General features: G+C 37.2%; 1 protein-coding gene across 1 annotated transcript in view; it reads left to right on the forward strand.

The window, feature by feature from the left end:
* Nucleotides 1-3,039: 3,039 nt before the first annotated feature.
* The window catches only part of BMP5 (bone morphogenetic protein 5), a 55,985-nt gene continuing 36,631 nt past the window's right edge, over nt 3,040-22,393 (forward strand). Inside the window, exon 1 of the mRNA XM_068402656.1 lies at nt 3,040-4,207. Within this exon, the coding sequence (XP_068258757.1) occupies nt 3,724-4,207 (484 nt within the window). The 5' untranslated portion in view covers nt 3,040-3,723. The remainder of the gene's footprint in view (nt 4,208-22,393) is intronic.

Below are 22,393 nucleotides of genomic sequence, written 5' to 3' on the forward strand. Positions count from 1 at the left end.
TTTGAGTAGTGGGCATTGCCCAGAAAACCAGTTACACCCTCAATGATTGCAATGACCTGCTGGGTAGTTAGAATTTTTTTCACTGTTGTAGTTATGATCCATTGGAATTCGAGATTGGTGAGAGCTGGATTCCCAGGTTTCATTACTTCCCTTATGATATTTGCTCTAACATTGTTTAGGTTAGTACAAACACAATGAGCTCTTAATTCACTCATCATGTACAAATATGCTACATTGTTTAAGAAATTCATGAAACTGCTTCCTATCTCTTGCTGCCAGGGGTCCCCTGTATGGCTGCTCTGCTGCTTCTTCTGCCTCTGAGACCCTGCTCTCCAGGTAGCTCCGCTGGTTACATCCTACCTCTGTCAGATACCTGTCCCTAATAGGACCTCACTTCTGGATCATTTTAGTTTTTCGCTTTTTTTTTTTTTTTTAATGACTGGATAAGGGCTGGTCAGGTGATTTCTTATGTTGCTTCCAGGTTGAGCATCTGGAGAAGAAAGAAGGTCTATCTGTATGGAGGTTTTATATTTCAAAATTTCAGTTTTAGACGCAGGGTAAAACTGGAATCTCTGAGGCATCATGTTCAAATCCCTGTATTTGATTTTGGGTCAATACTTTACACTGACCCCAACTGTTATTTAGATTTGAGTGCATCTAAAAAGTGGTTGTGTGAACATGGCATTTCTTTTAAGTTTCACTATTATGCAAACAGCTCAGAATAATTTTTTTGTTGTAAAACTTGAAACCTAGATCTAAGGTGACTTTGAAACTGAACTCTAACCTAAACTTCATCCAGATATCCATGACAATCTATTTTTATGTATTTTCAAATAAAATATCTTGACATGCTGAAATTGTATGTGGTATTTATTCTTTAGAAGTAAACTGATTCATACTGGAAATATGAAATGGGACCTATCAGCTATTACAGATCTCTTCCATTTCTTTATCAAAGGTTTTCATTTTTAGAACTGGCTGTATCTCCCATGTACAAGATATCCATGTTAACAATGATTGTTTATGGGACACAGGCTTATTACAAAAGGATATTGCATTTATATTAATAAAAACTATTTTTGTTTTCATGTTCTAGTCAAGGACCTTTGGTGCCTCAGTGTGGCGTAGGTTAATGTAAAATAAATCCTTTGTGTTTAGGTTACATGTTTGGTTGTGGCTCCGTCTGAAAATAACAGGAGCTTTTTTCATCAAACATTGATTACTGGTTTACATGTTTTCTTACTCAGTTTCTGTCTGGAAAAATGTTTACAACATAAAAGGCATCCTCAAACTTGAGGGCATTTTTGGCTTTTTAAGTGGGAAAAAGACTCCAGACACTCTAGTGGGATAGTGTAGGAAGGTTTCTATTGCTGGACGTACTGATAGGACTGAGAACTTAAATTCTCTGAGCAATCAATCCATTGGCTTTTATGAATGCTTAGGTGAAAAAAAGGAAATATATTGCTGGAAAAGAGAAATAAACCTTGTTGCAGGATATGTGATGGCCAAATTCAAAACAGACATAAGCATGGTAAGTCTCCTGTATCATTACAACTAGTCTGAGAGGGACAACTGAAAGCAAACAAAAACAGGAAACAATACTTTTCTTATAACAAATGAATTTTGAGGGAAAACCTCAATGAGGAAAGAAAACTTATTCTGATTCTGACTGCTCTTCTGCTGGAACAGGACTTTGGCTAAATAGCTTCGTAATTAATTTTTGGTGTTAATTCAGTAGGTCTAGTATGAGATAAATCCTTCATTGGTAGAAGCATTGTCTATTACATGTGCTGATTTATGAAAGAGAATCAGCTATATTTTTGATGATAGCTGGACTAGACTGTAAATATAGACTAGGACTCACAATATATGAGAAAAGCTCGTTTGTGCTTAATATACTAGATAAATTGTTCCTAGCTCTTAGGGTGTGACTATACTTGCTGTCACACTCCCAAGTTTACTCAAGAACTGTGTGATTTGCTGAGTAGCTGCTAGTCATGTAAGGCAAAACCCGACGGGATGCATTTTATATACCTGTTTTTTTTTCCTCAACTGTCATGTATTAACCTTTCTGTCCTTTTTTTCTCACCTTCATCAAAGGAAAGTTTCCTCAAGACCAAAGTCAAATTATGGGAATGGGGAAAATGACCACCAATAATCTGAGCAATATGAATTTTAACGCTGCGATTTTGTTTTACTGAGAGGAAAACACCAGTTGCTGACTGTCATAAAATTCTACGCTGAACTTTAACTTCATGAGCAGCAGCTTTAAAATCCATTTAATATTTCTTATTTCTTCAGTTAAGCTGTTTCTTTCTCCAGTTAATAATAGGTTGTGGGATTAAATCTTAGCTTTTGATATTTACTGGGAAATGTAGTAAAGCGATTTATGAGTCAAAGTGTACTTTGAATAAATTATCATTGCAAATTACAGTTTATGAAAGTTGTGACTATAACTATAATTACACCATTGGCTATGCACAACTTGAAATCTCGGTTGCTGAATAAATTTGTTTTCATTCAGGTTGCAATCCCAACATTTTTAGAAAAGAGTGAATTGAGCCTCACCAACAAAATTTCCTACAGAGTTTATTAAAAAGGTCACCTTTGTTTGCTAAACTTACCTTAAATATAAACATTTCTTGAATTAATGAGAGGCTATTTTAGTCTGTTGTGGGTTTCCTATTCAAGTTTACTAAACTAGAGACTCATAAGGAGACTCACGAGAGCTTCCACGTTACGCCATGCCTTTAGCTATGTACATATCCTAAAATTGTTAAAGTTAAAATTGATTCTGCAGGCTGTTAGGAAAAAAACAGCCGATAGCCAAAGTTAGGGTTATTACTGTAAATTAGGGGGGGGGGAGAGGGGGAAAGAGGTTTAAAGCTCTGTCTGGCAAGAGAAGGGTTAAGGACTTTTTTGCTATACCCGTTTCAAATTACAATGAGAAGCCTCTTCTTTCCCAGCAGGGTTGTGCTTACATTAGTCTTTAGATCTCTCTTGAAGAGAGCTGTTATATTTGTGCCTGCTAGAGTTGGAAATAACAGTTCAGAAGCCGAAAAGGGTTGAATGGATTTACAGGGTTTTTTTTTTCAAGTAAATTCATGGCAACACATTAATTTGATTAGTACATGCTTTAAAATTACTTTACACTCAAGCGATTGAAAAGATGTTAAAGTTATCACCAGGCTGCTGGACAGATATGTATTACACCACCAAGGTGCAGATCAAGACAAATCTGTGACTCAGGATTTTATCTTGGGAAGAGCACAAGGTGTACGAAGAACTCAGAATAACGAGGGAAGATAACTCTGGGAACTACAATGTGTCAGAAGAACAGCTCTTGCTAATACAGCTCCCGCTAACACAGCTCCCCACCAAAGACCTGGTTATCTAAGGTTTCTATAGGAATGCCTAAGTCAGCTGACAAAATACTGGTCTTCTGCTCCATAAATGCAGAAAAAACGATAACAACAGTGGAAAACTGGAAGTCTGAATTTCAGCTTTCTTAGAAATAACTGCAACCTGACACATTCCATAATATTTAAACAGGGTGGAGGGAGAGAAATCACCAAAGATGTTATGTTTAGAGATGACATTGACATGAAGAATAGGTAAATTTTGTTTTTCAGCCACTGGGAAAGCAGACCTCATAGGAACTCAGAACAAGTAGGAGAAAAGATTTTTTAAATTTTTTTTTCCTTGTTCTTTTTCTTTTCAAAGATGAACCTACCTGCGCTCAAAGCTTTCGTGGGCTTGCTCTGGAATTGCTGGGTTCTGGTGGGTCACGCACAGGGAGGTTTAGGAGACAATCATGTCCATTCGAGTTTTATTTACAGGAGGCTGCGGAACCATGAAAGAAGGGAGATTCAGAGAGAGATTCTCTCTATCCTGGGTTTACCTCACAGACCCAGACCATTTTCACCAGGAAAGCAGGCTGCTTCTGCACCCCTCTTCATGCTGGACCTGTATAATGCCATGACAAATGAAGAGGAACATGAGGAGCTGGAGTATTCACTAAAGGGATCAATGGCAGGGGAGAGCAGAGGGATACGGAAAGGATACCCTGCCTCTCCAAATGGATATTCGTGGAGAATACAATTATCTCGCATGACCCCACTCGGCACACAGAATCCTCCCTTAGCCAGCCTGCACGACACCAACTTTCTGAATGATGCTGACATGGTCATGAGCTTTGTCAATTTAGGTATGTGGAAAAATTTTTTGTTTCTGCTCTCTTTGACAAACTGTTAACATGATCTCGCAAGGGGCAAACCTCTCAGCCTGACTGTAACCTGTTCTAAAACGTCAGGATCGGGCCCAGGCTGCTGTGCCACCGGTAAAAGAAAAGTCATATTGATGGTGAAGTAGCTACGTTGTAGGTGGCCATGGAAAAAGATTTTTCTCACTGTTTATATAGTCAGTTTCTATAACTCCCCTCTGCTGGCTTCTGTTTTCCTTCTTTCATTGATGTAATGAAAATTCTAGCCTCAGGCCAACTAACTCCTTTTTTTTTTTAAATCTCAAAAAATCAAACACTTATGCCTATTGCTAGGTTATTTCCCTCACTGTTTTGCTTAAAGCTTAGACATGAACAAACACCAGTTGTTAATATTTTAAAGCCTAGAATGTTATGAAAGGGGAAAAGTGAAGCTATTTCCGAAAAAAAAAAGAAGATTTCTTAGGTTGTTTAGGGTATTTTTTCTGTTGGTAAGAGTCAGTTTTATTATCTTTTCAGCTGGATGGCTGGATTTTAAGTAATCTGTTGCTGTTTCTTTGTTATTTCTATTTAATAACCACAGACTGTGTTTTATTATACTGCCATGGTGCTCAGAGTCTGCAATGGTTCTTATTTGCTGTGTCATAAATAAATTAAGTAAGTAGAGTATCAAACACCAGAAACATGCAAGCAAAGAATGCTTTTGAAAATTAAATCAATTCAGACACAAAACCTGATAAAACTAAATTATATTGGCTTCTGAGTATAATAAACGTGCTTACCAGTTACGTTGCGGTTGAAAAAGCAGTTACAGATTTCTTTAATAGAAGGCAACTTAAATCTCATTAACAAAGCTGCAAATAATTAATGAAATGTATTTACTATTTTTATAAGTATTTTAAATGCTGCAGGACTCATAAAGCTAGCTAAAAAAAACCCACCACCCTTCTCATTTGATCTGATTAGCAAGAGATTTAATTGAAAACTTGAAGTTTCTCAATAAACTGGTACAAAATCCGATGAACCCTTGCTTTCCAGGATAATACTTTCTGTGGAAACTTTTTAAACAACGGCATATGTTCTGAAATACCTTCAGATTATCACACACATTCTGTACTTTTATGTCTACCAGGTCATTAATCCTTGCTGCGGATTTAAAAAATGTTTCCAAACACTAAAATCCTCAACAACTCGAATTTCTAGAAAATGACACCCTAGAGTTAGTGTCATAATAATAACTTTAAATTAATTATTTGACAGATCAGGAGGTGTTCAATTCTGAGATCTTTTTCCTTAGAGTAATTTCATATCCACAACTCTAAATACATTTGTTTATCTTGATACTGAAATAGCAGACTAGAAAAAAGAGAAATATCTGCTTTTTTAAAATGTGTTCCTCATCCTGAAGAAAGAGTTACATATTATCTATGTTTTAACTTTTAAGTTTATCACTGTATACCTCGTTTTACCCCGAGTGTCTGGAGTCAGTTGAATTTGAATGGCGCAATGTTGTAAAGGAAAATAGGAAATGTTCTGATGTCCTAAGCATTAGTCGAGGTCCTGAATCCTGCAAAAATTTTCCTCATGTGTCCTGAGAAATACCCTCAGTAAATATGTCGCAGACCATTTCACCGATGGCCCTGAGGACTATTTACACGGACCCTAGCCTTTGATTCATGAACATCTTTGATTTCACGAGGACTTATTGCAGTGCATGAGTACAAGTCTTTGAAGGCTCAGTGTCAGATATATCCTAGCCTGATCCTGCTGCGTTTCCCCAGACAAAACCCTCTCTGGAAGAACGCAAGTTTCCACTGAGTGTCTAACCTTGACTGGGAAGTTTCTAATATTTGTCTCATTTTGGAAGCCAGTGGTGCCTTAAGAAGTAATTTTGAGAAGATAAGCGTATCATTACATTTCAAAACTGTGAAAAACTGGGGATTAGATGCTTTGTTTTCTAGTGTTTATGATTAATAGGACACCATTAACTTATACAAAAATACTGTGTAAATACCAGTTTGTTGGCCTCTGTAAAATTAAAATCTGTCTTGGCTCTAAGTGAGTCTAAATTCCTAATTCACTTTAAATGCCCTTCCATACATATTGGATATTGTGGTTTATCACGCATTCCACCGTATAACATGCATAAGAAATATTGATGACCAATATAGACTAGCTTCAACATTTTTATTAAACAATCCTATGTTTCAGTATATTAACATAAAAATGAAATAAATCATGGAAACAGGTAACCATTTTATATTGATTCATGCTGTATAAGATTTGTGACAGATGAGGGCAAGCTCTTTTAATGTACAATGGGGAAAAATATGCAGTGATAAGTGAATGCTAACAGTGTACCTTAAAATCAATAAATGCTGATGCAGCACAGCAATAACTCAACTGGTTTTAGATTTGAAGCCTCAGTCAACTTGCATCAAATTAATCTGCTCTGGAAATAGAATTCACCATGTTCATACTTGCACACCATTAATTACGTAAGGTTTAATTATAAAGCTTTATTAATCATGATGATATTTTATATTGAAACTTTTGTATATAGTTGTAGCCAGTTATAGTAACTTAAGACATATATATTAAACCAAGAAATATGTAGCTGACGGTGTTGGATAGGAATTATTAAGCATAAGATTGAAAAGGCTGAATAAGATTAAAGGTAAAGTAAAAAAATAGACAAGGACTAATAATCTTATATTAAAGAATAAAAATTGAAACTTATATGCTAATTTTGATAAAAATCAACCTGTCAGAGTTGAAAATACCTCACTTTCAAAACAAATTAAAAATATTCATCAAGGGGACTGCAATTATAATTCTGTCAAGCAACCAGGGAGAAAAACAAGACTGCATTTACTTGTCCTGAAGTTAAAATTGTAAACACCTGCTCTTTATGCTGGAATTTATACAGAATTTCCATTTCTTTCTTTCTTGAAAGATATGAGAAGACAGAGAGTATGTCTTGTCCCGTATTTTGTAGAAGACTGTGTGCGTTGGCAGCTTTCCATAAATATTGATGAGTGTAACAGAAGAGTTAACTGGGGTTGGTCCAGCAGTCAAAGAATAAATTCTCCACTAAATACACTGGGGTTTTCAAAGCTCTGATTATATCACCTACAAGTTCAGGACTTTGTTGTACTCACTGGGTGTTTTTTTATCCTGTTGTTATATTTTATTATATTGTTGCAAAGCCCTGACTGTTTGGCATTCTGCATCTTCTTTTTGGGCCAGTCTCCCAAAATGAACATATATAGGATACCCCTGTTCCTCAGAGAGCAGGCAAATACTACTCATGTAGTCCTACTCACTGTTCTGCTCACTAAAATTTAGTTAGGAAGGGACTTTGTATAGATCAAATGTTAGTGTTCCACTCTTCACCTCTCACCAAAAGAGGGGATGGATAAAAAAATATGTACATGACTGAGGCTTGTGAGAAACAGCAGCACTTTAATAAGTTACATTTAAACATTTCAAGGACTGAATTTTCCATTAGCATCAAGTGATTAATTTAAATCCACTGTACTTAAGTGTTCCTTCTCTAGCAATTCAAATGGTCTGTATTTTCATTTGTTTACAACATATCTGTAAATTTTTGTCTAAACAGATTGCTGCATTTGCTAAGCAACTCTCTTTTCTTTCTCCATGGATACAATATTATGGAGATTTTTAAAGTAACCGATACACCCCAGAAAGACACCTTTTCTTCTTCACACGCAATGGGATTCTGCAATCTTAATTATAATAATCCTCAAACCACACGTGCTGTGATCTGTTCTTAAATCAGATGCTGAAATGAAAAGAAATTTTGCCTGTTTGAGGCACAGAGGACTGTTCATATTTCTCCAGCTTCTCTACCCCAAGTTTGTACACTGTCTTGAAGATTATGTTCTTCTTTAAAACCTGAATCACTAAGCAAATACATAAATTCACAAGATTTACAGCCCCTTGTGTTCATTAGAAAATGCTAACATGGCAGAGAACAACTTTTATACAACTACTTTGAGAAACCTACAGTACATCAATCCACACTGAATACCTGTACAAATATATTTTCGTTACGCACAAAAAAGAAAGGATTCCTAACTGCCATCAGATCTTAAGTGTATATAGTAGCTAGTTTCTTAAATTAAACTAATGCAGTTTCTACAACCCTCTACTCACAGCTAACATATCATCAGCGAGGGATACCGAGTGCTAAGCTATAAAATGCCAGGAGTTGTGGAAGGGGAGCTGGGTTTGAAGGATATACACGAAAAGGCCTCGGGATCATTAACGTCTCTCCTCAAAGCCTAGGAATGAGCACACTTTCTTTCTTTTCCACTGGATTTCACATGTTGCGGTCTTAATTTTAACCTTACGTGAATTTCCTTGGCTGAGGTACAGTTTTAGTCAGTAAAATGCAGGCTTCTAATGAAAATATTGACACAGGCTTAACTGAAGTGACTGAAATAGTGTTATTATCTTGAGTTGGACAGAGGGATGCTATTACAGAGATAAAACTTGTTAAATAACAAATAGACCCCATGTCTTTAATTGTGGAATTGGACCAATACTGAGAAAAAAAATGAGAAAACATTTGTGAAGTTTTTTTTGAATGACACCCAAAATCAATAAGATGGCATTTTTCACTCTTTTACATAAAATTTAAAGCAAATTACATCAAGCAGGTCTCATTTAGTGTTCACCCAAGCAGACCTCACTTTGCATCTTGAAATCCTAAGATTTTTTTCCCTTAATAAAATTTTCGTTACTCAGGCAGTGAGCTGAACTAATTTGTTGTGACCTAGGTACACAATCAGGCAGTAGAAATAACTATTAATGACAAAATAATTTTCTATGATCAAATTAAATATTAAGACAGCTTTTTGCAAAACAGGTTTATTTATTTCTAGAACAAAAAGACTTTACCCACGGGATGACATTCCTAAAAATCCTCACCCAATCCTTATAATTCGTTAGGCAGTTTTAACCAATTTTTGTGCGATGACAGAGCAGGTTGTTAGAGATTGTTTTTGATTTTGAGCAAGAAATATTCTCCATATTCCTTTTTGGAATTACACTACATTTGTTGTTTTATATTGAAATATTTTATATTTCCTTTGAAATCTCTCATGTTACAATGAACCTTAATGAACTATATAGCTCTACCTCAAAATAGGTTTGTGTGTGATCCATAAATATCATCTACAAAATAATGTTTTTATAACTGTCAATTAATTTTTTTGCCAAGTTACACTTTAAACACCAAGTAAATTATTGTATCTACTCAGCCAAAACAATGTCAAGCTCTCCATTAACTGGGTATAAAACTGTCTGACTTTCATTGCCGACAGATTTGAAAGAAATTGCAGATAACTGAAAAGAAACTGATTTAGAGCAGATGGTTAGATGTGCAGGGTGAAAGCTATATATATGTATGGATATATAAAAATATATATTATTAATATTTTTCCCACTGGGAAGAATGGCATGACCAGTTCCTCTTCTTCTTTAGAAAGTGCTCCTTCCAGACTAAACACAGACTTTGGGTGGGGTTGTGGGGATTGTATGTATTGTACAGTAGCATATTTTCCCAGGAAAACACAATCTTGGAGTGACTCTGGCTAGCCATGAAAGAGAAAGAGGGAGGCCTTGTGGAGATGTCTCTATGCGGAGGATGTTAGGGGGAGGAATAGCTTGCCATGGAGTGGATGGATTGCCTCTTGGTTCTCCTTCCTAAACCCTGGGTTATTTTCTTAAATAACAGAACAACTTTAGCACATATGTGTTTTCCCACACTTATTCCTCCTGTTATTATTTTCTCTGAATGTTAAGTTATGCAAAGAATTTTGCAAATTATGCAAAGAATTTTACCACGACTACCTGCCGACTTACTGCCTGAGTTATGGAGGTAATTATGACATGGGCAGTCCCTTTTTCTTCTCTTTTTAGCCATGGCGGTTCCTTTCAACTTGCTTTCGTAGGCCCACAAACTAATAGTGTTTTGCAGAAAATTGATTGATTACAGTCTGAGCATTCTAGGTGTTGTCTGGTGTTTCCACATAGCTGAGAATGAACAGTTTATGAAGTGCCAATTGCAGCCTCCAGCTAAAGAAAGGCTCCCCAGGGCTTCAGGAAGAGGCTCTGGCTCCTACCAGATTTTATAATTATTTCCCACACTTTTCCCCATCCTCTCTTTCTTGTCCTTTCCCTTGTCTCTAACCCCTGCCGTCTAGGCAGGGTCACTGAACTTTAATTTTATGTCAGTGGCATTTGGCTGCAGAAGGGATTAAAGGCCGAGAAGTGGTGAGATTAGGTGACAGCAGGGGAGATGGAGAGGGAAGGAATAAGAACAGGCATGAGAGAAGAATGGCAAAGCACAGACCAAGCCTTATAGGGAGGACAGCCCTCTTCTTCCCAGAAGGCAATGGCCAACATTCAGGGCTGGACACAGACCTGCTGGGCATGGGAAAGGTTGACAACAGAGAAACAGCCTCTGTAGGAACTGGTATTACTGGGAGAATTAGTCCTGCTCCTCCATGCCTCACATGGAGAGTGATGTTGTAGTACGGAGAGCATTTCCCAGGCAGTAGAGTTACAAAAGTGGAGGGAAGATCAATGTGATAGGGAGAAGAAGGTGCATATAGAGAAAGGGCAAACCCAAGAGAAAAGGAGGAAGAACATGATAAACATAGATAATGTGCAAAGGAAAGATAAAATTAGTCCAGGTATAAGTTTCCTCTAGTGAGCCCTGCATGTGAAGGGAGCAGTTTTCTTCTCAATCCCTTGTGGCCAAGCAACTACCTCAAACTCCCAGCCACTTGGCTCCCCGGGAAGAATTCTTCATCCTTGCAAAATAAAACGCAGCTCCCCCCACACTTCAGTATGTGAGTGCAGGGAGTACACAGACAGACTACTAACATTTGCAGCCATAAATAAAGTAGAAGCTAGGTTTTAAAAACCACAGGTTAAAGGATGAGGGCTGCCATGACGCACACAGAGAGGTTGAGATCAGAGGGCAGCTAAAAGGGGTCGGGAGAAACAATGAATCCCTTTGTTCTGAGTCATATTTATGAGTGCTCCATTGCGCCTGAAGTTCATATTTTATTGGCTAGGCCATGGGGTTTCCCCATTTGCTCATCTCTTAAAATAACACCCTTGGTTAAAATTTCCTATAAAACACAGAAATGCTACAGCAGGCAGAACTTGTCAACTGTGACAGCTACATTATTTAAGTTTGTGGGTGGGGTACACCAGGCAGGAGCTGGTTTTTGTTTTGTACTGAATTCTGAATTTGTTTCTCTACAAAAAATGACTGTAAAACAAGTAGAAAAGGAGAGGTTTTACAGCTCAGCTCTCCACTCAGAAACTTCCCACTATTATTGAGAGATGCTCCAAAAGGTCAATCTAAATCTTTAGTTCCCAACTGTTTTTGAGCAACTGCTCTGGTGCAATAGATTGAGAATTTGGCTTTATTGACTGCTATTATACAACTCAATGGCACGTGTGGTGCCTCACCAGAACGTGGCTTCACTTTTTTTCCCACTATAATTCAGGGCAAACTGAGACAGAGCCTAGAAAACTAATCAGGACAGATAGTGATGGTACATGATATATATCCAGAGCTGAAAACCAGTGGCTTTGCAGAAGCAAAATTCCACCTAACTCTCTTTTTGGAGGAGAATCAGAAGGGAACATGAATTTGAACAGCTGAAATTTCTGTTAGGTTTATCTTTATCTGACTTAGCAATATTATCCATTCAGACCCCATGAGAAGGTTCTTTTCCAACCTCAATGATTCTGCGATTCTATCCCCTTGTAGACCTTGTCTATCAAATTAAATTATTGTTGTAATTCTCTTGTGTTTGACTGCAGTCAAATTAATGAAGCTATATTCATATTATCTAGAAATGCTGTATGCATAATAAAGAGTAATTATTCTAAATTAATAACAATTTGTCTAGGCATATTCATTTAAAATATCCCTTTTTTAAAAGTGAGGGGAAATGTAAGTGGGATATTCAATTATAAGGTACTGTAAAATAATTTCAAAAAAATCATGTGTTGGACTTTTACTATATGAATAACAACAGTTTTGGAGGTAGAGGTGTTAAATTCTGTCCTGGCAAACCTAGACTACAGAAATGGAAAGAGCAGGGACACTGAATGATTTGTTAGTCTGGTTTCGGAGCAGTAAGTGGATGGCACCTGATGACACCTGAAACCTGGAGCCATAGGATTCTAGTGGTATGGTTTGCAAAGACTTTAGCTGAGAAATCAAAAGAGTGGGTGAACAGTAGTGTGGTTGATAAAGCCGTCGGAGCAAGAGCAAGCCCAGCATACAGCCCCATGATAGCTGTAGTCTTTGTGGTGATTTACGAGGGCTGAGATCCAGCAGGAACACAGCTTTGGGAAGGCTGTTCCCAAGGTTACCTCAGCTGGGGTTTCTGTCAATAACTACAAGTCATAACATGCTAGTGATCCAGAAGGTTAATCTGCTACTCCTGACCAGGTTACCTTGCTGTCTCACACATGAAATGTGTGCAAATGTTTTGCAGTGAGCCTGTCCCAGCCCCAGCCTAGCCTAAACCTGGAAGTCAGAGAGTGAAATGTCTGAGCAGCCAAATAGGAGAAACCTGAAGAGCCTGAGATCGAGAATGAGAACAGTGTGCCACTGTTTTTCAATCCATAAAATGAGGATGGGCAAATACTTCTGTGTTCATTTTCACTTCTGTGCACTCTTGTTCTTTGACCTTGCAGAGTACTAAGAATAGCTTTCTTCTTGTGAAGCCTCTTTTTACTCTGGCTGTGTGCTCTGTAAAATACCTCACTCCTAAGAGGCTCGCAACACCTTGCATTTCCTCCTGGTAACCTCAAGCATTAGTTTAGAAAGGGCTAAAAAAAGCCCTTCTGTAAGGGCAACAAGTCTATTTACTCCTCTTAAAACAGATGGTTTTACAAAATAATGCAAAAGAAAAAGAAACACTGGAATTAAAGCACCAAAACTGAGATTTGAGATCTGGTGCAATGGAGAGATGATGTGGGGTTAGTCTAGCTCTTGTTCTCAGAGTACAGACTCGTGCCTCTCTGAGGCATGTGTGCATGCATATCAGTCTGTGTGCATGGCTTTGTGGGTGTAATGTAGAAAGCATGTAAATCTCTTCAGTTTAAGTCATTGGGATTTTTTCCCCCTTAAATCATAATATTCTTTCCCATCAATACTATGTGGCTTTAGCAGCCCTGACCTTTCAAGCTGCCTGTTTGGGCCAGTGTTTATCAGATGACCATTTGACCTCCTTGTTAATTGTACTTAATTACATCCTGTTGTAACGTTTTGAAATAAGGAGGAGAGTTTATGGATCTGCTCCAAAGAGCTGAAGACTAAAACGGCAGCAGAATTCAGTGGTATGAGGTGCTGAGTAATCTCAGAGTTAGGTCAGTAAGAGCTGTGCCTTGTCCAGTTGATAGCAAAATTGGATCCTTAAATAGTTCCTTTTCCATTTAGGATCCTTGATACTTCTGAGACCAAAATAATAGAATTTTCTTTGTTCTGAGAAGGGCTGCTTCTTTCTGATTCCCAGTTTGGAGCTTTCTCCAAAGAGATCAAGGATGGAGTGAGAGGCCCATCAACAGTACTGCAAGGGCTGAAGTTCACATATGATGATATAAAAGAGACAAGCCTCTGTTGCCACAAGTGATGTCTCTGTGGTTTTCCAAAACTTCAGAGTTCCTTATGCTTCCCTAAAATTGCCAGTTCTCATGAACTTTTTGAGACTTGTATAGTATTTTCTATGAGATTTTCTGTGCATTGATGATTTATGGGCACATCTAAGGTTTCATTAAAGAGCAGCAATTATCCCCTGTAGTTGCAGAAAAAAACAAAAACAAATCAACATCCAGAAACAGATGCAGTTCTTGAAAACCGGCACTCTAAAGGCTCAGAAAGCAACTTCAAACACTTCATACTTTATAATGCTTTTCATATAACTGATGGCTTTTGAAACATGGGGGAGTTGTCCATATTGCTTCTCTTCTCACTAAAGATTATATGATTTATAAGATTATAGTAAACTTGATTTCCTAAAATGAATGAAGACAAAAAGAAATAGAAGCTATAAAACGAATAATATTGTGAAAATTCGTTCCAAGTGAAAATTTTCCAAGTGAAAGTCTAGTCCCCGGACTTTAAGGATCACGAGGCAAGAGAATACACCTTCGATTTTATTTTATTAAAACACTGATAATTAGACTCGTTGGATAATGAAGTGCCATGAAGAATTAATTGTCCGTAGTAGTAAACTACATATAATTATGGTATTATTGTAAATGGTTTATCATCCAGCATGAGTCATATTCTAGATAAAAAAGACAAGTTACTTAGTGCTGTGCTGTGAGACTCTAGGCTGACACAGTACTGCCCATGATTATCACTGTGAACTGAGCAGTATTGCTGTGAAAACTAAAAGTCTGTACTAAGTCTTTTAGGCCGCAAAGGTTAAACCCACAGTTCAACTACACACAATTGCATTTACATATTTAAATGTTTTCTGCATGTTGATCTAAGTTACAAGCTTATATGTTTAGAAATAAAACACAGGATTTGTTTATCAAAGTAGTTCAAAATTAGGTATTATTTCAGAAAAAAGATCTTTCTTTTCTTTGATTCTTTGGTGTGCTCCTTTATTAATGTCATCTTATAGCTATTGACTACAGGTCTTCAAAAAGTAGTACTTTTTTTTCATCACTTCTTAAACTATTGAATTAATAATAATGTTTACTGGCTGTATATCATAATGAGATCATATTTACAAGGAGATTAGTTTATATAAATATAAACTTTTTAATTTAAGTAAATATATTTAATAGTATTTTATAAAATGTACATACATATATCTTTTTTTTATATATATATATATATTATATATGGTAATGGAAAATCCAGAGACAGTTTATGCTATGGAGTGAATACCAAGTAGATCATGTTCATGTTGCAATTCACTGGGTCAGTATAGAGGGAGTAATATCATTAAGATTAACAACATATCGCTCCCTTTTTGGTTTCCCAGCAGTTGTGTTTTGCTTTGTCCATATTTGTATGTATTCCTTAGAAATGGAAAAATACAAAGGATGTGCTTACTAGCATATGTGTGTGTACAGGAGAGACCTAATGCAAAATAGGTTCATCCCAGGACTTGAATCAATGAAATAAGCACACCTGTGAACCAAAAACTTGGCTCCGTGGGCACAGCTCCCAGATAAGTTATGACCTGTTCATCCTATTTTTATATAACCATCTGCTTCTGGACAGGAATGAAGCTTCTTCATTAACATAATATCACCTTGAGTCAATGAGTTTTACCATGAACTCTGTTAAACCATGCTGCTTCAGCTTGTCCACAGGTAGGGAGTGTGCTCTCATCAAAATGGCAATGAAAGCAAGCTCCCAAAAGAACAGACTGTGATACTTCCAGTTTTGGGGATTGTTCTAAATTACTTGAAAAAGAAACCTATCACCAAAGATTAGGGCAGTAGTCACTTCTAGCCCTAGTAGAGAGAGAGGTTTAGCAAAAACATCTGCAAAGGCAAAGACTGATCAGTCTTTTATTTGGCTCTAAAATACATGCCAAATATTCTTAATAGTGTTGTACCAAAAAGATTGCATTTGAAATAAAAGCACTATGTTAGTGGTCAGGTTCCCACTCCCTGTTCATTCTTACCCTTTGCTCAGAAAAACACACAAATTTTGTCTGAGACACATCAGCTCAACTACTAGGAGTGGAGAGAAGCCAGTATTATAATATGTAATATGAGCTCCAGGAGATCATCTTTGCTGTTCCAGAGATGTGTTACACCTACAGATACCTCTAAAATCAGCCTAGGTATTGTGCTTTTGAGTACTTGGTGAGGAACATGAGAAATGCAGTCCCAGGTGGAATAACAGTGAAAATGGAGGAATGATACAAGCAAGTCCACGGTCCCGGGCAACCAGCACTACGTGGCCCTGCCTGAGCAGGGGGGTTGGAGCAGATGACCTCCTGAGGTCCCTTTCAACCTCAGCCATCATATGACTCTGTGATAGAGTGGTTACAGAGAAGGGGGATCTTACTCGTCTTGTACATTGACATCAACCATTCCTACATTTTTTTTGGAGTGGAGTGATGATTTTACTCAGCCAATTGTTGGTTCAACAGTTCTGTGTGCTCAAAGTGTCATGCTTTTTCTTTCTACTTTGGAAATTATTTTCTTGCTTTTTATGTCATTTTGAGACTCCCGGTCTCTCTCCCCAAGTCTATCCAAGGTAACCCACTGTGAGGGACCACCACCTGTTGTCATGTTACTTGGAGTTAATCTGAACTCTTTCACTGCATAAATATTGTTTTTGAAGACTGCTTTTCCTTTCTTCTGGCAGTGCAGGTGTAATGCTGGATGGCCAACCCAGAGATCTTTTAATTCACTAACCATCAGTGAGTTTCTGCCCTGAAAGAGGGTCTAAATGTTCATTAACTTTGGTAAAATTTAAGTTTCTTTCAGGAAAAAAAAGACCATGTGTTTTTTCCTTCTTGTTGAGGGGACTTATTCCATATGGGGGGTTATATGGGGATGAAATAATCTTTCTTTGTGAGAATAAATCATGATCAGATTAGACTACCAGAGCTGCAGAGGAGAGGGTGCAGTTTGAAGGAGTATAACAAGCTGTTAAAATCACAGCCAGCTCCCAAACTGGCTGTTAAAACCTGTTGTCTGAAAGTGCCACTCCTCACCACCGCTGCCCAGCCTCCTGGCTGCTCTTCCTCCTCATCTGCCTCCTGTTTCCCCTCCGGACGTAATGTCTGGGAGGGCCCGACCCTGCTGTGCTTCTGGTCCCATAACTCTGCTTCTCAGCACCACTGCGTAGGCTCTCCTAGGTGGGTCCTTGGTGTTGGCCAATAGCAAGCACGCACAGAGCAAACCTTCAAAACAAGGGCTAACAATTTACATAAGATGAAATGCCAGTCTCTTTACATTTTTAATTTTTAAGGTGGTGACTCAGTTAGTACAGCAATTAGCCCACTATACACTTGTGCACACAAAGTATAAATGTAAGCAACTGTGAATTCATTTGAGCCATGTTGAGATACCAGCTAAGCACATGGCCTGTGATCAGCTATTTTGCAAATGCATTTAATATCCTACCCGTAATATAGCATATCAAAATAATTTTTAATGTATTATACATAATAAAGCATTTTTCTGCACTGTAAATGAGATGCTCCTGAGGGTTCCTTCCTCATCATTGTTACAGCTGGACTGTTTTTTTGTGGAATGTTTGGTCAGTGTTAATGGGTATGGGTAATATTAAATACGCAGATGTGAGCACAGAGTAAGCAGAAAATAATGCCCATCCAGTCATATCCAGTTTGGCATGCAGACACAAACTTCCATGAAAGCCTTTATGACAAATTCCACGGTGGGAAATGGATGGAGTTTTTTAGATGACATATGTGCATGGTAGGATGGCCGAGTGACTTGGCACCTGTGGGTGGAAGTGAGCAGAGGGTTAACATGAGCAGGAACTAAGGAGATGTGGAAAGATAGAATGGGCTTTAATGTTTAGCTTTTGCTCCCCTGCCAGTTGCCCTATGATGATATATGCCCTTTCACCCTTCTCAGAAGTTATGTTCCATCTGTATGCTTTCACAGTGTCAAAACAGTTATAACTTACACCTATTTTCTGACCATTGGATCCCAGAGGTATAACTTTTGTTCTTATTCAGTTGCAGCTGAACCCAAGAGGGATCTTTTTTTCTGTCATTTGTTAACCTTGAGGTTGTGTTGATCTGACATCCTGACTTTCACACACAGTCAGAAACCTGGGAATAATTGTTAGTTTTCTTTGTGACGATCTGTGATTAGAGAAAAACAAAATTAAATATGAGAAAAAATGGAAGTCTATTGATAGATGGTATCAAAACATACTGGCTTTACCAAAGCCCAGGCAAAATAGACATCATTGAAAATGCAGACAAAATTAACAGTCTCGGACATGGTGGTGTAAGGATTAGCTAATTTATCTATGTATTAGCTCAGAACTACGTAACACAGTGATCTTTTCTCTGACCTGTTCTATTCTTTCAAGTAAAGATTTATTTATCACTGATGAAAACGAACACAACCAAAAACCTAGTGGATATGCATTTTTAAAATAGGTGTTTGTGACTAGAGTGCCTTTGTAATATAATGTGACTTAAAACAACAAAGAAATCAGAGGGTCTGTACTTGTTACGTTCAAAACAGCAAACTGCAAGTGATGTTTTCTTCATTGTCTCCTCCTAGACCCTTGGTTGCGGTGCTTCTCTCTTTTGGCACATATTTCTACTGACAGCACAAAATAAATCCAGAAATAACCTGTTACTGTTAATCCTAGAAGCTGTGACCAGCTGGACTTTCAACTTTAAAATTTATGGAAGAAGATCCAGCTGAGATTCATTCTGCCACTGTTAGTAGAGTTAAAAAGCACGTATATGCATTGTATCTTCTGTTGTGCTTTGTGCTACAGCTGAACAACTCTAGTGAAAGTTTTGCATTTGGGAGGTTGAAGGATACAGTGCATTATACTGTTGGAACCAGAAGAAAAATTAGATTTTGAGGAATCACTTTGTCAACTCTCTTTTATATTAGGATCATGATAATACCCAGACTTAGGCTCTCATAATTCTGTTCACTTCCAAAACTCAGTCTCTATATTCTGGTTACTTATTCCCACTGCTGCATTGACCAGGATCAACCAGCATAAGAAAAGCAGAGTGTTACTTTTCCACTTATTCTATATCAACAACAGAAAGCCTTACAGCATTTAATTATTACTGGAACAGCTGCAGCGTAACACTTGTTTTGACTTGTCAAGCAAGTGCATTTGACTTGGAAGACAGAAGAGTAAACTGAATGAATAACATGTTTACCAATGAATTTTTCAACAAAACATTGGCTATTGAATGAAGACCAGCAATTTCATTAAAACATCTATTTTATCCCATATTTCAGTGTGAAGTAACAAGAAGGCATCATAGGTAATCTCACGGTGTACAGAACACCTGGGAGTTTACACATGAGAAAGCTGAGCTCAGTTATGCCTCTTTGGTCAAGGCATTTCTTTAGGTCTGTGCTCATAAAAGTTGCTAGCACTGTTATGTCGTTCCTGGGAACTCTTTCTTGCTCAGGGTGAATGCTGAAAGCTTTTCTTTACTGAGTTCTAATTCTTAAAATAATTCATGAAAAAAAGAAATTTATCCTTTTACATATTCACTTATATTCTACCATGTTTTTGTAACTTCCATTATTTGCCTAGTTGCTGCCTACCACTTACTAAAGTTGAATACATTGCGTGTACATTTTGAGGGGATTAGAAAGTAGAAATCACATAATTTCAAAATCCACCTTGATAATAATTTAGTGTTTCAAACTATTTTGACTTTTTCAAATGTATATTTTGTTTCTTGGTAAAAATCTATCAGTTCTTATTGACTACAACAACAAAATAAAAAAACTTAAAATTTTAATAATAGAACAGTGCTTTCCTGGTCATTCTCAAAAGATGTAATACTAAATGCTTGGGTAAGATACATGAATATTCTAACTTATTTTTTTATAAAGTATGAGACATTGAAACACATTTCTGCTATGAGGGATAAAGAAAGAAAACCAATATGTGCTTGAAAAAAGTCCAGGCATTGTATTATTCTTTTTTTTTTTTTTTTAAATTATGGTTTTCCTTTTCATTCTTGCTCTAGATTCTGTTGCAGTCACTGAAGGTTTTCTCATTGACTTTATCTTGACTTGAATTACTTTGCAATTCATATAGTTCAGTAATTCAGTGCAATTATGGCAGGGATATTCTACCATTAAAAGTCTGGATTCAATAAACAATAGATGATTTTTCATTTATTGAAACTGCCACTAACTGCACAGTATTTCATCAAACAATTTCAAACTGTCCCTAATTTAGCTAAGCAAAATAGCCAAATGTTGCTCACTGATGTCAGTAACTGACTGAAAATAAAGAATTTAGTGAAATAACTCTAAATCTACAGCAGTGTAACTTGCTTCAGAATATGACCTATCAAGCTTTCTACTTTGTGTTTTAATAAGAAAGTATATTTTATGTAAAAGCAATTTACATCATTCTTTCAAAACCACATCTGTAAATCTATAATTACTTTAAATACAACCAGTCTAATAATAATAAATACTGAGAAACTCAAATATACAGTACTGCAATAAAGCAGTTCTTAAGAAACAGAACTATAGCAATGAAAAAAAAGTAAAATTTCTGCAGACTTACCCTCCCTAATTAAGCAAAATTCTCACTGATTACGGAAATAGTTTTGCCTCATTTGGAAGGGGATCAGAATATGGATTAAGATTCTGACAATGAGTTTCATGTTTAAGATAGGATATGTGTGGAATGTAATTTTGGGGACAGCTATTTTCAACTTCTGCCTACATTTGACTTTAGGGATACTTATATGCCTGCTCTTGGGCTTTGAGTATGAGCTGATCCATTTTGGTTGGCGAGGAGTTTCCAGAAGATCTCAGTTCAGAAGGTGAATTCTGAACATCCCCAAGACACATGGACAGACATAACTGAAGCCTGTGCAATGTATTTTCCCACCTTAGCCTGGGGAAGGAGATGAGGAGGGAAATGAAGGGTTATTAAGCCTAAATCACCCACTTTCCCTTACTACTGGCTACAGAATAGTCAGGGAGGCACCAGCCCTCCCTCACTCTGCTGATGAAAATGAGTAAAAGGAAATGCAGAAGACTTGGTACTAAAAGGAGAACAAGCAAGTGGGCACATGACTCTGAAGCTTTGTAGTTAAAACACTGAGCTGAATGATTACCTAGTAAATGCCTAATATCAAATGAATTTAAAAAAAACAGATGTGGGAACAAAAACTTACTTTGTTCTCATTTTGAGCCCCAACCCCTGTATTTTTTTTGTGCAGCAGCCCAGGATGTCCCACTGCCAGGCTACTCAGCACCCTGGCAGTTAGGATAAGGTCATTGAAGCAGCTGATAGGGATTGAAAAGTCCTTTGGCTGAGCAAGAGCTATCTCTTAGTCCTATTCTCTGGAGCTGCAGATGTGGAGGGGTGGAATGTAGACAAACTCCTCTGTTCTTCCTACTGACTGGTGCAAGACAGTTAACCTTAACAAACACAAGTGTCTCTCCACTGACTGTATCAGGCAGCCGTCTCTGGTGTCCGAAACAATCCTTTAAGGACAGGTGACTATTTTTATCAATTTCAGTGTCTAACTCAAAATAGATTTCCTGAGTTGGGATCAGGATTCTTACCATTCTATAAAAATGATTAAACCTATTAAAGCAGTAGTGCTTAGACAAATATATGCATTGTCTCCTAAATAGTTTTTTTTTTAATAATCATTTTAGGAAAGCTTAATCTAAGTTTCTGAAGTTAATGGCTGTTTTCTACAGAGTAAAAGCCTAAACAAAGTTACAAAGCTTTAAAATATATTTTTAAAAATCTGTTATCTGGTCTTCTCAGCTGAGAATGATGTTCTGATGAATATGCTTCTTAGCTTCCCTCTGATGCACTTCGTTAAAATATTTACACCTAGTATAGCTGGGGTTTTTTTTTAAATCTTCCATTGTGCTCTAGGATCACATCTTTTCTCCTATCCACACACCCTACAAAACATTTGTTGCCTTATTTTGTAAAAAGTGAGTGAGTTTAAATAGTCTCATCGTGGAAGAGAGAATGTGTTTCTAGAATTTGGATGTTAGAGAGAAGAGCAAGAATGAAGTAAACAGCTATTTGGTGTCTGTCTTTTCACAGTAGCACAATAGCTAATTCCTAGGGCCTCTGACCTTTTAGTGTCCTGTAACAGAGTACTTGCATTAATCTGTTGCTTATCTGTCACCTACCACATTTGATATTTCCAGCCTCTGCTTTCAATTATCAGTCATTTGAGGCAGCACTGAGTAACTTCAGGAGAAAATGCCTGGACCCTTTGACCTGTTTTTGTCAGATAACCACAAGTGTTCACTGTAGATAAACTATCATTTCATTATATTCAAGATGTAAACGAGTGTCGTTTGTAGTATATCAGCTTACTGTAACCTTTATCACCTTGAAGTGATTAAAACTGACTCGTTTACTTAGTGCTTATACAAAGAATT

The sequence above is a fragment of the Nyctibius grandis genome, chromosome 1 (assembly GCF_013368605.1).
Source record: "Nyctibius grandis isolate bNycGra1 chromosome 1, bNycGra1.pri, whole genome shotgun sequence".
Classification (NCBI taxonomy): Eukaryota; Metazoa; Chordata; class Aves; order Nyctibiiformes; family Nyctibiidae; genus Nyctibius; species Nyctibius grandis.